The sequence below is a fragment of the Orbicella faveolata genome, unplaced genomic scaffold, assembly GCF_042242905.1.
Source record: "Orbicella faveolata isolate gen_17 unplaced genomic scaffold, um_ofav_v1 contig_35, whole genome shotgun sequence".
Taxonomy (NCBI): domain Eukaryota; kingdom Metazoa; phylum Cnidaria; class Anthozoa; order Scleractinia; family Merulinidae; genus Orbicella; species Orbicella faveolata.
Genome location: NW_028301564.1, coordinates 10,847,417 through 10,864,616, shown reverse-complemented (window position 1 = coordinate 10,864,616; position 17,200 = coordinate 10,847,417). Strand labels below are relative to the sequence as shown.

Here is a 17,200-nt window from a genome sequence, read left to right as displayed (position 1 = left end):
GCTCACCATCCCTAGTCCCTTCTCTACTAAGACTTTCTTCAGTTTGTGTGTGTTTTCCCTCATCCAACCCATGATGATCATCCATTACTGCAAAAACAGAAATTCAAGGCATTATTATTAATAATGGTAATAGGACTGAGTGGAGTCCAATTCGGTCTGTAATCATACTCGTGATTAACAAAATCAGACGACCGCGAAGTGGGAGTCCGATTTGTTAATCACGAGTATGATTACAAACTGAATTGGAATACATGATGTCCTGTTACCAATTAATCAAAACTATGACAAAATTCGAGAAACGAACAAACCATCGATAGAGCGCTGAATGATTAAACGTCGTTATGAATGCTGAAAAACACGGCAGTTTACTCAACAGCGCGCGCAAAATGATGCGTACTGTCCAATTACAAGCATGACGCGTACACTGTCCAATTAATGCTCAAATCGGGCTGCTGATAGCCAATCATGTTCGAGAATTTTGTTATAGTTTTGATTAAACATAAAATCACACAAATGCAATTATATTTTAAGTTAGACTGACTGTTTTAAAATAACATACAGCCTTGTAGATTAAAAGCTGTTCCTCAGTAAAGGGAAATTTAAAAGAAAACAAAATTCAGTCAGAAACAACTGCAAGGTCTTATCAAGACCTAGGTTTTTAAAGTCTATTTCAACTGACAATGAAACCAAAACAGAACAGACTGAATCTCTAGTGGCAAAGTTTAGCTGGTGAGAACTACATCATATTTAGCAAGTGATAAAAGACATCCTTGTGAATAAAAATACAAGTAGATAAACAAACTGTTTTCCCCTTCTTTAATTGTTTTTACACATTAAAAGAAGAAAAAACCCAAGCATCCAAAAACATGAATAAATTCTCCAGAAGATAACAAGAATGGCAATGTTCCTCACACAAGAGCTGGCACAAAGAGATAATGGCAATGCCACCTAATGAAGACATGACAAGGCATTGGCATGTATCCCTATTATGTACTAATTGGACCAGCCGCATAGAAAAGGAAACCTAGGAAAGCACTTCTTGAAGCAGCCTCACATGATGACTATATACACTGCGTGTCTACAAAACATTGCTTCGTAACAAACAGCTTAAAGGAAGCCAGTCAACAACAGAGGAAAAGAGGAAAAGAAGGACAAACAACCCTGACCTTTACTGATGATTCCTTAGCACTACATTGCGAACCCTTCAAGTGCAGAATTTTACACTTATTCAATAGCATCCAAAACAAAATCATTACTCGTGGACACGAATTAAGACCTTAAAATCCAACAACTTGAGGAACGCTTTGATTGTATGTCATTTGGATTATTTTAGATTCTTTTGCATAAGTTGTTAATTATGTTGTTCCTTATGCTCAAAATTTCATGTATGCCTACCAAAGTTCATCAAAAAACTGTACCTTCCAGTCACCGCTAAATGTAATGTGGAGTGATAAAATAAATGAATAGTACTATTTATGGCGGATATTTATAGTACTATTTATGCGCGATCGTGACGCTGCCAAGAGAAAAGCTGTTAAGAGTGCCTGCCTGTAAAAATCAGACAAATTCTTAATTTCGCGGCAAGGGTCGAAAATTCGATTTCGCTCATATTCTTATGGTAGATAGGCTAGGGCATGACAAAAACCACTGGATAGTTTTTTTGGCAAAATATCCTTTTATTTCAAAGAAATATGCAAATTACCAACTTCCGTTAAAATCGTCATTTGACGCACCATTTTATTAAGCAAGTTTGAGAGCCTCGCATGCAAAACCACATCATTCTTCCGTCTTTAAAACACTCAAATATTTTTGTGTAATGTTTAAATGTGTACTGGTTGGTCTTAGGGAATGTTGCGTTGTCTTTTTGGGTGCAAAATAATTAAATTTCGAAGACATGTATTTCATTCAGTTAAAAGTACTTCGTGAATATCACTGATTTTGACCATGTGCGAAACCTTCAAATGGATTAAGCTTCTGGTGGTTGAATCGCAGAAGGATGATCTACAGATTCCTGTAAAAAATTTTTTGGGCAAATGATTGTGAGCGACGCGAGAGCTTTTCAAAGTACGTCAAAAAAATGCAAATATTTGACCATCCGTCGTCAAATTTCAATTTACGGGTTAGACGTATATTTTAGCATGCGCCACATGACTTGACCTATAATAAGTTGAAATAGACACAGAGCTGATTATTTCGAAATGTTCTAACCTTATTTGTTGCAAAAGGCAGGTCCAAAGCCGATTTGACGTGTTTCTAGTCGATCTCTCACCATTCGTCGCACATAAAGCAGAAGTTTGTTTTTGTTTACACAAGGTTAACGTCCGATGTACATCGCCAACTGTCAACCTATTATTGGTCGAATACCAGGAATCTGTGACCATCTTTCTGCGCATATGAACATCACTGCATCTAAGTCAAAAACGGCTGAGCCATTTGTAGATAGTTGCTTGCTTTGCACTGCGCCAAAATAATACGTGTGATCGATTGCTGACCATTGCTGATAAGCGTGTCGGCGCAGCACAATCTTACAGCCGTTATTTGTTCGTCACGCAATGCTGTCACGGCATGTGCTGCACATTTTGAACTATTTTGTATAGAGCACTCTCAGGATAAATGAAACAATTCAATCATTGTTCATCTGTTTGTTCATATATATAATAATATGTGTATATTTATATAATCGTTTTCTATAGTGTACTTGGCCTCGGTCCAAATCACGTTTGTTGTACGTTTTGATGTTTCAGACAACAGCTGATAAAGCTAGTGCCTGTACTCAGTAGGATTTTTAAAAAATCGCCATGAAACGAATTATAGATCAGTGAAGCAAGAACTAGCTGAAATAAAAATAGGAAATCACAACGTGTCTAATTCGTGAGAAAAACAGACTAAATTTAATTAGCAATTACGTGAGTAAATAGCCCTGGCCATGCCATTTTATTTGGCGTATTTTGTTTGCCTAGTGGTGAGGCATTGGTATGTTTGTAACAGAAAATAGAGGACTGTTGTCAATACAGTCCAAAATTATTGTCAGTAAAATATTGTAAATAAAACACTTATTGACCGGTTACCTCCGCGGCCACCATTTGGTCGTTCCGATAAGGGTTTCATTATTGTCTTTACCCCTATTAAGCGGCCACCCAAAATTTAAAAAACTTTGTTTTGGAAAGGGCGATGGCAGATAAGAGTCTGAAATTGAAGGTGCATGACGAGTGATAATTCAAATACACGTCTATCATGATTGTCTTGAATTGACTCCATGTTCACCAAGAAATTTATAACCCGATAGTGAAAAATTAAATTTTCAAGGTACACCAACCTCTATTTAAGCGGCTAGCCCCATTAAGCGGTCACAAAAAAACTATCCAGTAGTTTTTGTCATGCCCTAGCCTATCTACCATGAATATATGAGCGAAATCGAATTTTCGACCCTTGCCGAGTTATTTTCCATTTTTATGGACAGGGACTCTTAACGACTTTAGAATTCAAATGGATTCTCTACTAAACAATGAACTTGCATGGAAATTCACATCGTTGTAAGCAGCTTGAATGTAAGCGAATACAATGTAACAGTGATTCAGAGTATACAGGGATTCAGCTTAACAATGATTAACTTAAAAATGTTGAAGTGAGTTTTTATTACTGGTACTGTTTGTTCCTGTTCAGCCTTTTCACTTTTTAATTGCACTTTGTTGGTTAAGACTTAAATGATCCTTGTGATCATATTTCACGTAATAGGTGTAGAAAACGTTATTTACACATATCTCGAGTGGTGCTGGTACACTCGTCGAAGTAATAAGGATAGTGCTGCACATCACGATAGGGAATTAATTATTCCTTTCTTGTTTTACATGTCATTCATGTCTAGTCCAATAGGTTATGTTAACGTAGCACTTTTAAAACGGAACGGAAAATTGCTCGTTACCTGCTATTTACGTTGTTGTTCTACCTTGTTGAGTTCAAAGATTTCGAATTACCAGGCCAGATGATCTCTTTGCAACACATTGTACTATAAAGAGAGAGAATGGTGGGCCACATAATTTCTCTCAAAAGGGTGTGTAATTTATGACTGAAAATAATCCTTTCTTAGTGTCAAGTGTTTACGTTCCTTTTTACAGTTAGAAAACATATTGAAAACGAAGAAGAAATAAAGTTGATTGTAATTGGTATTTTCAATTGTTTCCCTTACTCAGCTCGTTATCCAGCGTACGGAAAAACATAGCGGCATTAGATCTGACCAACAATAAATACCTTGCGATGTACATTCGACCACACAACCCAAAGGCCACATAGCAAGCTTTGCTTTTGCGTGTACCAAAAACATTGTTCACGCTGGGTAGCCTGTGAACATTAATGAAATCAAACCATTGTTCTATGGTATGGCATTAATGTGGTCCAGTAAATCTAAGTAGAGTTGGAGAACTTCCTCTGCTGTAGTAGCTGGAGCTAGACCTTTACCTCCATGATTAGTTCGCAGAGCTCTTTAAAGTAAGGACAACATTCTCTCGCTTAAGGTTGCTCGGCGCACGTATCCTCTGCGATTTCAATCTCGTCCATGTCAACAGGAGTCATATAATCTTGAATCTCTGCTGATGCTGGAACGAAGTAGAGTACGTCTGGCTTTCCCGACGGAGATTCCACATTGCTAGACGGCCGAATTCTGTGAATATTCCACTCCAGTGCAGCTCTGTGTAGTTCACTCTGTATGACATCCATGAAACAGAACTTCAGGCATTCGCGGTGTATTACATCATCATCGTAATACAAACCAGAATCTCTCAAATCTTTAAAAAATGTAATCCACCATTCCGTACATCCTTGGCTTAAACGTCCCCACCATGCTTCAATTCTTTGGTTTGCCGTAGATTTCCCGTACATGAAACTTTTATCGCCTGCAAAGTCGTCATTCATGGACCGCCGAAAGAAGCGCTGAATAGCTGCTAAGTTCTTGTTCTCAGATCCCCTATCTCCACGTACAATCCTTGCCGTACCTCCTAATTGTCTTGCGTAGTCTAAGAAATATTGAGCTACTACATGAGGGTCGTTGTTTGAAGATGCAACCTCCAGCCATAGGATCCTTCGAATAAAGCCATCAATTGCACCATGAATGCAGAATCCAAACGGTTTTAGTTTGTCGTAGCCGTCAATGTGCCATAAGTAATTTGACCCTTTTCACCTGTAAATTCGTCGTCGTAGTCTATGCTGTGACCTATGCTCCACCCCTTCAGGATCAAAAACCCTCAAAACATGTCGAACGACTTCCCGCGTAGTAACAAGACCGTGCTGATTGATGAGTCTTTGATGCATCGCTCGATATTCGAGAAGGCTTCCACTACCCCTCATTTCCTCTTCGACTGCCTCTACCACCTCATTCAAATTACTTCGACGCCTACGTCTTGTACATCCCAACCGCCTGAGTATTCTTTTCAATTGTCTTAACGAGATCCCGATACCATGTACACTTACGAGAAATAATGCGACTTCTGGTGCAGTGAGCCGGAGATTAAAATAGTTCTCGATTATCTCGTCGCGCAATACTGCATTGTTCCCTATTGCAGGAGAGTAAGATGGAAGCACTGCCAGCGACGTAGGGCACACCGTAATGAGAGTGAAAACGGTGAAAAACGTCATAGCTATACTGTAAAGCCAAGGCAAAACAGACTACTGATTTAGCTATCGAGTCCACGTTGTTTTCAAATAAAACAACCTGGCCTGCCGACGCACGCGGCCTAGCGAGGTAGCCAGGCAGCTAAGTCGCAAGAAAGTAGCAGGACAGTCGCAGCTAAGTCGCAGGAAAGTAGCAAGAAAGTAGCAAGAAAGTAGCAAGTCTCAGCTAAGTCGCAAGAAAGTAGCAGGAAAGTCGTAGCTAAGTCACAAGAAAGTAGCAGCTAAGTCGCAAGAAAGTAGCAAGTCGCAGTTAAGTCGCAAGAAAGTAGCAAGAAAGTCGCAGCTAAGTTGCAAGAAAGCAGCAAATCGCAAGAAAGTCGCAAGAAAGTAGCAGGAAAGTCGCAAGAAAGTCGCAGCTAAGTCGCAAGAAAGTAGCAAGTCGCAAGAAAGTAGCAAGTCGCAAGAAAGTCGCAAGAAAGTAGCAGAAAAGTCGCAGCTCAGTCGCAAGAAAGTAGCAAGTCGCAAGAAAGTCGCAGCTAAGTCGCAAGAAAGTAGCAGCTAAGTCGCAAGTGAAAAAAAAGAGAGAGAAAAGTGTATGTCCCTTTGAAGCCACCGTTTCGTCTTCAGTTAGGTAACGCTCTTTACCTTCAATAATGTCTTCTCGTTTAAATGGGTTTTGAAATCGATATCATTTTGAAGGGGTTTCGTGGAATATCAAAACTGAAAAAACTATAATCATTGCTGGCAACAGAAGAAGACCATACTACCGCGTGACGATTTATAATTTAATTTGTTCTTGTTATAAAATGAGTCAGAAAAATTATCCTGAATCAACACCAATCTTCCGTTTACCGTTAGCTACTACTGCAGACTGCATAATGTTCAGCTGCCTTGCTGGTAACAGCTCCATGTAGTTTTAATAAACAAAGCCACTTATCGACTGTTAAAATCAAACCTTGATCAAAGTAGGCTTGATATCATATATCCTAAGATGAAATTAATTCTAAATTTGTTTTGTTTTTTTCTTCGCTGTACATCGTAACCAAACATACTTGTTGGATTAACTTCATCATAATTGTTAAGAAGGGTCCACTGAGTGCTGCTTCTTCCAGGGGCTTTTAATTCGCAAAAAATTAACTCTTGCACGCCTTGCGTGCCTATGTTTTACTGGGGGTAGTCATTGGTGTTAGCGTCGTCTCTGAAAAACCTTCCTAAATACTTCTTTTAGACTTTTAGTTCGCATAGAGCCACAGCAATCCCGGTCGAATACGTTTCTCTCATTAGTGTGAAGTGAATTTCTCTTTTTGAGTGAAGTATATAGTTATTTTCTGGTATCTGAAGGAATCTAGTAACTTTGCAAAGCAAGCACGAACGCCTTGCTGTGACAGATTACATCTCTGGCAGGGGAAAACGTTGAGCTGCTACAAGATGGCATTATTATCAATGGAGAAACTCGTGAATTTCGCAGTGAATGATGACTGATGTTAGCTAAACCTTGTGTAATATGGAATTACCCTTTCAAAAAACGAAACACTCAAGTGAAAGGTGAATTGATCAACATGACATGGGGTGGGAGGAGAAAGGAAAAAAATGAGTTCATATATGGAGTTCGATTCCTGATTTTGTTTTTGTCCAACGCTCGTGTCATGTTGATCAATTTACCTTTCACATTTTGTTCCCGAGCTTAAAGTTTTCTAATTATTCACTTATCAAGAAACACTCATGTTTTAAAGAGGAAAAACTACTATAAGCAATAACCAACGCTTCTTTAAGGCCCCATTTATATGGTTTCGGGTACCCGAGACAACCCTCCCCCCGAGTTACCCTGGCCAAGGTAACTTTTAGCTTATTTCTTTGCAAAATTCAACCAACCGTTTACATAAGGATCGCGAAACCGTTACGGGGGAGGGGAGGGGGGGGGGGCGAGAACACTCGGGTAAAGGTAAAGGTAAAATCTTTATTTAGACACGTTATTTCCTTCAGGACTATACAATATTTAATTTAAATAAATCTAACTACCTAACTAATTTAATATTGTAAATAACTACTAGAATAAGAGAAATGATAAAAACCTGCTTTACAAGGAAGTCGTGTATAAAAACAAAATAAAATTTATATAAGACCACTGTCAAAATCATAGTTCTTCAACTTAGATTTAAATTGATTAAGGGAGAGCGATTGTCTAATATTCAAGGGCAGACTATTCCATAGTACAACTCCGCTGTAAGAAAGACTTCTTTTACAGTAATTAGTGTGGGGCTGTGGGATAGCAAGCGTACCATCACTATCTCTTAGCTTATAAGTCAAAGTATCGGAACGGAAGACAAAGCGTGAACAAAGATATTCCGGAACCATATTATTTACAATCTTGTACATCATTATTGATTTATTAACAAGGCGTTGACGGTCCAGTTTAACCCAGTTGACCATCCTCAACAATTCATCAGTATTACGATCGTAATTTGAAAAAGTTATGACGCGTGCTGCCCGATTTTGTAGTTTTTGTAACTTTTGAGAAAGAGTTTTAGAACAGGATCCCCACACCGAACTGCAGTAATCGAGATGAGGTTGGACTAATGAATTGTAAACGGAAAGTAAAGTCTTATATGGGACCGAATACCTAATACGTTTAATGGCGCTAATGCCAGAAGCAATCCTTTTGGAAAGCTCATTGATATGACACTCCCAAGTAAGATTTTCATCAATGTGTACACCTAAGGATTTAACAGTCGAGACTCGTTTTATCGGAAACAGGTTGATATTAGTAGTAGGATTCACTGTAAAATTTGAAAGCCTTTGCTTGGAACCAATCAAAAGGAATTCTGTCTTTGTCATATTTAAAGTTAGTTTGTTGGCTGCAAGCCACACATGAATTCTCTCCAAATCAAGACTAATACAACTATTTATTTCATCAACGTCACTACCAGCAAAAGTAATACTAGTGTCATCGGCGTACATCCTTGGTTGGGAATGCTGGAGGCAATTAGGCAAATCATTTATATACAATAGAAATAAAAGGGGCCCAAGAATCGTTCCCTGTGGAACACCACAGCGAAGGAACATTTTGGACGATTTATTCCCGTTTACAAGACACGTTTGGGTTCGGTTTTTTAAATAAGAGCAGAACCATTGGTTTGTGGAACCCTGAATACCATAAGCTTGTAATTTTGAGAGAAGAATAGATTGATCCACAGTATCGAAAGCCTTCTTAAGATCTAAAAATACAACGGCATTAATAAAGCCACGATCGATGTTTAAAGACCAATTATCAGTCGCTTCAATCAATGCAGTAACTGTAGAATGAAGCGAGCGAAAACCGGATTGGTGTCTACTGAGAAGATTATTTTCATTTAGGTAATGATACAACTGATCATAAATAATTCGCTCGAAAACCTTGGCCACAACCGGGATAATCGAGATCGGTCGATAATTAGAAGGATCACTCCTACTTCCTGCTTTCTTAAAAAGAGGCGTGATTCTTGCATTTTTCCATTCATCACGAAAAATACCAATATCGATCGATTGATTGAATATCAGAGCGAGTGACCAGGAGATTAAATCCGGACATTCTTTTAGAAGTAGGGTAACCCTGGCAAGCAGGACAATTTTTCTTCATATAAACGCTTTGGTTCGCCTAACCGGGACAACTCTCGGCGTGGCGAGTGTCACGTAACGCCTAGCTTTAGGATTTAAGCAGAAATTCGTATCGAAGAAGTGACAATTAACTCGGCAAAACCCACTGTGATCGAATGACCGCGGAAAAGTCAAAGAAAGAGGGATACTCGCACTTTCAGTTGTTCATAAGGGTTATGAATGATCATACCGGGTCAACTTTGACTTGGCCTAAAGGGAATACGTTTTCACATAACTGGGGCCTAACGTTAACTTTCCCAAAGATCTTTTCTCTGGACTTCATGTCCGCAGCAGAAAGGTTATCTAATAAATGTTTACCACGCAGTAACATAATGTTGACAGATAGAAGCCAACCTTTTTGTGACTTGAATTGAACCTTTCCCAGCATCTACGTCACAGTTACGTGACGTACGTCCGAACAATTGAGATTTAAAAAAACACTTTCCCCGACCAACAAACGAACCGGAAATTTTAACACACTTAAAATTAAAATTACATTTTTAGCGAAACACTCGCAGTTACGTAACATGTTGCCCTAGAGATGTCAAACGATGTATGCCCCGTAAAACAGCGGAATTTCGCAAAACGTTAACAGATGATCAGCCAACCCCTAAGTCGCATAATCCTCTCCCCCTCTACAACCAGTAACGTACTAACGCAATGCACGAGTTAAAAATGACCTTCAAATTAAAATATCTTGGAATCTAACTACTTGCAAGAAAGAGGTTAGAAAGATGCTATTGACCCTTTTGAGGGAAAATCAAATGAGGACCAATGGGCTATAAGAATCACTGAGTACAATAAAAGTCTTTGTCTAAGGACGCAAAGCAAGTTCATATGATTCAGATTTTTACAATGTAGTCTTGCACTTCTGAGTGTCAACGGAAAATAATTACTGAAATTAAGAGAATTACCTCGGTCTGACATCCAAACAAAATAGCCGACTCTCGAAAGATTACATACTGGGAACAGATTACGTCAGTAGTAGGAAAAATTGCCTCTGTGCGAAAGAAAGTTGCGGATCACGAAAACCACGGACCGTGAAGAAATCAATAAACTTTAACTGTCCGGTTTTACTTTTAACTGTTCCTAGAACTTTAACCAATAATTAAATGACTATTTGGTTGACAGGGTCAGGATGTAGTGGACTCACGGTTGAAACTATTTATCTAGTCAATACTCCAAATGGCTCAATCTACAGTCCTGGATATCCTAACAATTATGATGACAACGAGAATTGCACGTGGCACTTCTTTGCTCCCTTTGGAAGCAAAGTCCTCCTCTACTTTACAACATTTGAACTGGAAGATGTTTCAGCGTGTATCCATGATAGCGTAGAACTGTTGGATGGACGCGACAATTCCTCCCCTCGTTTGTCAAAAAGCTGTGGTACTAGTCTTCCCTCACCAGTCTATTCGTCCGGTCGATACATGTACATACAATTCAAGTCTGATTATTCCAACACAAAAAAGGGGTTCGTGGCTCATTACAGGGAACGTACTGATTCATCAGGTGCGTTTTTTAAACAATGGACAGTAGAACCTCTTTAAGGACATCGAAAGGGCAGACGTGAGTATCAGTATGTATAGAGGAAGAGAATACGGAGACGTCTTTACTACGAACAGTTCACTTAGTCCCAGAATGAATCGAGAATTCATATAATCTATAACTATGTAATACGGCCACTTTCATGATACAGACACTCAGGTCTGCCCTTTCAGTGTCCGTATTTAAGAGGCCCGACAGTATTTACTGTATTGTATTTGCAGTCGCATAATATGACCATCAACGTAACACGATAAAATAAGAGTTATCCGTTGGTCTGCAACTGGCCAAGTGGTAAGCCTAGCTGCTGGAGCTTGTCTCGGTTTCCGTAAAATTGAGTTACGAAAAGTTTTTCTACTACACCCTGGATGGGATGGTAGTCCATCCCAGGGTTACCACCCAGTATTAAGTTCGCCGGCACCAATTTGAGTGGAGAGAGGCATTGCGAGAGTAAAGTGTCAGGGCCAAGGACGCAACACCATAACCCTTGCCAGGGGCCCTTTTCTTGGAGGTCCCGAAAAGTTTTCGCACCCGGAAAGCCATAGCAAAATCTCAAACCTAATGAATGCAGAGCTATTTTATTCACATAATCTTAATATGTACAGAGGTTCCCTTCGTACAGGAAGATTCAGACGTATACATCCCTCTGTTTTTAGATACAGATTAACTAGACATTTTTTCGCGGGCCCGAAAAGTTTCGCGGTCTTTCGAGAAACAGGCCTTAGTGCTAGAACTCGTACCACTCCGCCAGGAGTCCGGTACCACAAGGGAAACAGAAATTAGCTCGAAATAACGGGGATCTGGAAGTAACAGAATTCAAAATAGCCAATGACTGAAAAGGAAACGGGCAGATCCAAGGGAAATGGTTTGAAATAAGCAAGTTCAAATCAGCCGGGTCAAACTGGTCGTGTTTAGTCAGTTGTCTTGTATCTATCCCTTGTTGCTGTTTATTGTTTATTTGTTGAGTAAAATAAAAATTTTGTTCCAGAAAAAAGGGAAATTTTGAGTAAAAAAGTCTTAAATTTTTGCACGTCGAATTCAGTAACATGGTTAGTGAGGGTTATAAATACAAACTACAATTAGCATTAAAATACAAGGAATATTACTAGCTAGGATGTTATGCACACTCTGATTGGCTAAATAACATATCCACCATTGTCGTGTGAAGAATACTCAAGGTGCATAAAAAAAAAAGACTACGCTTCTTCCCTAGGTTCCTTATTCCTTGTGGAACTTAATAGACATGGAATTTTGGCGAATATCGAACTCTTTATTAAGGTACCAATAGCGTGGACAAGACAAAATTACAGGAATCACCGTGCGGATTTTCTGATGTTAAACAAAACCTTTGAGGGGTTGCAGTGAGGTACAGTCGTTGAGGTCACTTTCAGTTATGAACTTCATTGACATAAATTGTTATTTTAGGTTGTCCACAAATCGACCCGGGAGCTTCTGCTGGCGTCATTTACAGCCCCAATCTTCCTTGGAACTATCCAATCAGCATATCGTGTAACTGGACTATAACACCAGTACCTTGGTGGAAGAACATAAAATTAAGTTTCACGAAATTTGATGTAGAGTATTCCTACTCCTGTCGCGACGACTACGTGGAGGTGAAAAGTGAGTATGGTTCAGATAGGAAAGTACTGTGGTTCTACAATCCCTTCGCCTGTCACCTCGTTTGGATCTATTCATGTTCAGTTCCACTCCAGTTATTGGACCAGTGATTCTGGATTTATGCCATTTTACCAAACAGGAGACAGCTTTTCAACTCCAAACCCAACGTACTGGCCAACGCAACGGCCAACGCACCCGTACTGGACTACAAACCCGGCTACTTACTCGCCGTCTAAAGCTTCAATTTATGCCTGTGACAGACATTATCAAACAAGTAAGTTCTTTCTCCTGTCCAATTTTAGCACAGGCTTCAATATTACTGTGCAAAATCACGGAAGTGAATCATTCTGAATAATACCGCGGTATAATAAATGCTATTGTTTATATAACCAGCGCGAGCACAGACATTTTGTGAGTAGCTTGATTTCTAAAAAAATTGTGCATGGCGACGAGGTTGATCGTTAGGCTTGTTATTTTTGTATTGGTAATAGCACGGCCTAGCTCACACTTGCGATATAACGACATAAACATAAGGACATAAGAAGGACGTTATGTCGTTATGTTTGTAGTGTGAACATGCTGACATCCTGACATAACTGCAACATAAAAGCATGAACGTAACTACATAAGGAAAAAACTGATCTTTTCCTTTTGTCGTTATGTCTGTGTTATTATGATGTTATGTTTCTGTCAAAACAGGTCACATTAGTATTTTTGTGAATAAAGCGAACAAAGTTCTGTGTTCTATCAAACGCTCTGTAGGCATCGCTAATGCAAATGTTTTTTCTGTGCCGTACAAATCTCTTGTACGGCCAATTTTGGAAAATGCGGTACCAGTCTGGTGTCCGTACCTTGTCAAGGTCATCCGTACCCTTGAGAACGTACAGCGAAGAGCATCAAGGCTTTCATCAACTCGACGCAAAGGAGAGATGTCCTACGAAAACCGATACAAACTACTAAAATAGCCTACTCTGTCCGACCGTAGAACTTTCCTATCTTTAGTTATTGAGTGTTTTTACCAGTTGAAACTTGAAGACTTTTTTGATTTCGCCACGACTCGGTATATGAGAGAAAATCATCCGTACAGACTTTATGTCAAACCCGCAAGACTTAATTGTTATAAACATTCATTAGGATTTTTATATTATGGAATGAATTACCAAGAGATGAAGTGAAACCTGACAACCTTCAGCAGTTTAAATCTAAGCACAACTTTCTTTGTCAGTCCTTATCTTTAGTTTTCATTTGTATATCTAATTTGCTTCTGGAATAAATGAAGCATGTATGTATGTTCTAATAACTAGGCTTTGGACAAACAATTAAGAAAAAAATTAGCGATAATAATTTCGAATGACGTTTCGATGATTCATTCATCATCAGCAAATTCTTAAAGTCAGATTATTATGAGTACTTTATAGTACTAAGAATGCGTGTGAAAGTCTCGTTGCATGTCATTAAAAATTCTACAATGTGGAATGTAGAGAGTGTTAGTTAAGTATTAAATAGCTTTGCTTTAATTGAGTCAGATTCAGATTAATTGAGTCAGATTCACTGTGTCACGCAGGGGTTTTCCAATAGCTGAATACTTGTGTTCATCAATGCGTTGGAAAAGGTGTCGGCGAGTATAGCTCACACAGATCACATTCGAATTTGTAGACAACGCCATGTTGAGTGGTTTGGCCTCTGCTACTTTGCTGTCATCGGCAATTTCCTTGCTTGTGAAAACTGGACGTACATGTAGATCGCTGTTTATTTTCTTTCCAAGATCGGACAGCTGTCTTCATACAACGTCAGCTGATATTCATCCTTGACTGGCAGAATAATCCAAACGGGTGCATTTGCTTGAACATCGCGAACTTATTGTTAATTTCGCGACTCGATGAACCTAGTTACGGTGGAACTAATGAGCTCCTCTGGGCACTTCAGTTTCAAGAAGATCCCTCTCAAGCTGTCACATTCTTCAGCAAATAGATCTGGTGAGGATGAGCTCCATTCCGATAAAAAGTAGTTTGTTGTTGTTTGTAACTTCCATCGTGAAGCTGATTGCTGAGTGTGCCTCGTCTAGTGTTGCCAGGAAAGCCGTAGCAGTTAGAATATCCTTTTCCGCGGCAAAAAGATGGTAACTTATCCTCGCTTTCTAGATTCTCCTCGATCGAACACAAATGTGTTCGCCATGACTGGCCCTAGGGGTGACCCCACTGCTTCGATTACTCCCTGAATTGTACTCCTATTGGTGCAGTTACTAATAAGTCGCATCAATAACAAATTTCGAGATTAAAAAAGTCTTTTAGAACTTCTTTCGCGCGAAAAAACACCCTTAATTTAAGCATTGAGCACTTATATTTCAAAAACTTTTCTTAATTTGAATTTTAATAAGCAGGTTAAAATAATGGCCTAGATTTTCAGTTTCAAGAGCAGCGTATGCGCAATCGTTGTCAATCAGAGAATAAAAAACGATGAGAAAATCAATCAGATTCGTAGATTTCCAAACAGAACTTAGCTGAGTGGCTACTAAGGGCAATTATATCATGCTCTACACATGTGGTAAGCGTACGCGTAATTTTCTGTGGCGTTTTCTAATTCTAATTTTCTATATTTTGGGGGCGTTCTTTAATTAAACAATTATTCCAGTCGCGCTTGTTGGATGTGAGACGATTATAGCCAACTCGGCGCTACGCGCATCTTTGGCTATCTAACATCTCATATCCAACGCGCACTCGAGGGATAATTGTAAGCTCGTGATTTACGAATTTTTCGCGTGTTCTTCCAATATCCCGCGTGGTTTATCAGTCTATAGACCACAAAAACATGTGGTCTATTGCTTAAGTAGACACCCAGATGATCGTGTGTCGATTACGTGACAAATTGGCGCGCGGCCGGAATAACCAGTCACGCTCGAGAATTTTAAGAGAGTTACGATAAGATTTGTTATCACCAGTTGATTTTGCGGTATTTCAGCCTAAAAGTCAGTAAATACACGAAATATACAGTTAGCAAATTAAGGATTAGGGTTACCTTTCTTTCTAGGTAAAGGGAACTTTATATGAGATTTAAACGAATATAGAAACCGAGCGATAGCTACACAACACAGAATGAAATAGTCGATATCAATTGAGTCGTTCCATCGATAACTATGGATTAATCGATTACTTTTTTCGATCAGCCATTGTCATCGACTGGATAAAAGGTCTAATACACTGTAGCTTGCAGCTGCTCCAAGAACCTTGGGCAATGTATAGCGGATGCACTTTCGAACAGACATGACGTCACTTTTAACCTCCCTGTTATTGCGTTAGTAATTGTGATCTCAACATTAAATATGTCACTTTTTCTTTAAGATATTTTTGTTGCAAGCTCAAGTTCGTCATCCATTGCAAGCAGTCTAGATATTAACGACTACTATCCCACCAGCGTACCTTACTCGAGTTGCACATTTAAAATTGACACGGCGAATGGTTACATTCTGGAGGTGAGTTTTGCAAAGATGACCATATCTAGCTATTCGAGCTGCTCGTGTGGATACGTAAAAGTTAGAGATGGAACCTCATCATCTTCTCGGCTTCTGGGCACCTACTGCAGTTCAAACTATCATGATGTTGTGACTTCTAACGGAAATCACATGTTCGTTGAATATTATGCCCGTCAGAGAAGTGACAAGTTTAAAGCAACGGTCCATTACAAGAAAGGTACTGACCTCTTAGTTATTATATGTTCGTAAGAAATTGTTGTTTTTTAATTTGTGTTAATTAAATCCTGTCAGGATTCATCAGTCACCTCAGATAGCAGATGTCTGCAAAGTGTTCTCCCTTGCACAGCCGAGGGACTCATTTAAACTTTCTGTCATTTTGTGAGTCACGGAGGTAATTGTCAAATTAGACACGTATGCGCAGTTTAAAATTTGAGATATTAGACTGAGCTTCAGTGAATTTTGAATGTTCGTTATCATAATCCGAAGCAATGGGGAATACAACTTTAACTTGTGAATAAAATGCCAAACCAATTTTAAGTGGATATGTTTTATGTAAATGCAATGAACAATAGTCAGTGTTGTAGAAATGATTTAACGTATTCTGACATACGGCATAACAGAGAGCGCTCACAATACAAAAGAGTTACTTTGTTATATGATTCCTTCTACCGTTAAGGAGTCAACGTTCCTGCCATTGTGGTGCCTATTGTTGTTGCAGTTGTCCTGTTTTCGATCATCTTTGTTTGTAATCAAGTCCACCAAGATCAGGCGTTTGTCTCCTGTACATGACGTTCCTGTACAACCCTTAGCACGTGGTGCCGAGCAACCACCAACTACACAATCTCCGTACTCTAATACAGAGTTTGATATGAGATACCCTCCACAGTCTCATGCACCTGAAATATCACAACCATCGGCCCCAAATACAGAGCTTGTTGTACCTCCTTGTCCCGAACCACTAGCCACAGCTTCTGATCCTCCACCTCCGTCCTCCACTGATTATTCACAAGGTAACACCAACATGTCACTGGCAGTTGAGACGGCATAGATGTGAAGGTTTCCAAGAACGTTTAAGTAAGAAAGAGTGGGGACCTCCAGAGGGTTTTTGGCCTCCTTTAACATTGGCATGCTTGGTTCTGCCTTCAACACGTTTTAGTGTACTCTTTGCAAATATACAAATATATGCAAGGCATTAATTTCGAAGAAGATCAAGATTCCAAAAAGGGGTTTGTCACTCTCCTTGTACTGAAGTGTACGTCCAAGTGTAATTATTCCAATAATTTTTTATACTCCAAGCAAAATCGACCAGGGCCAAGCATTTGAAGTCAACAG

General features: G+C 39.3%; 1 protein-coding gene and 2 pseudogenes across 3 annotated transcripts in view; 1 reads left to right on the top strand and 2 right to left on the bottom strand.

The window, feature by feature from the left end:
• LOC149103226 (uncharacterized) overlaps window positions 1–17,200 on the bottom strand; it is a 45,946-nt gene that overhangs the window by 9,988 nt on the left and 18,758 nt on the right. For both annotated transcript variants that reach the window (XM_089272650.1, XM_089272649.1), the window contains exon 2: window positions 7–87. In XM_089272650.1, the coding sequence (XP_089128776.1) occupies window positions 7–87 (81 nt within the window). The remainder of the gene's footprint in view (window positions 1–6; window positions 88–17,200) is intronic.
• Window positions 4,507–5,304, bottom strand: LOC110063199 (uncharacterized; annotated as a pseudogene).
• LOC149103232 (tolloid-like protein 2) lies at window positions 10,350–16,916 on the top strand (annotated as a pseudogene). Its single transcript, XR_016201946.1, has 4 exons — window positions 10,350–10,749; window positions 12,208–12,673; window positions 15,738–16,085; window positions 16,678–16,916. The product of XR_016201946.1 is annotated as a tolloid-like protein 2 (transcript).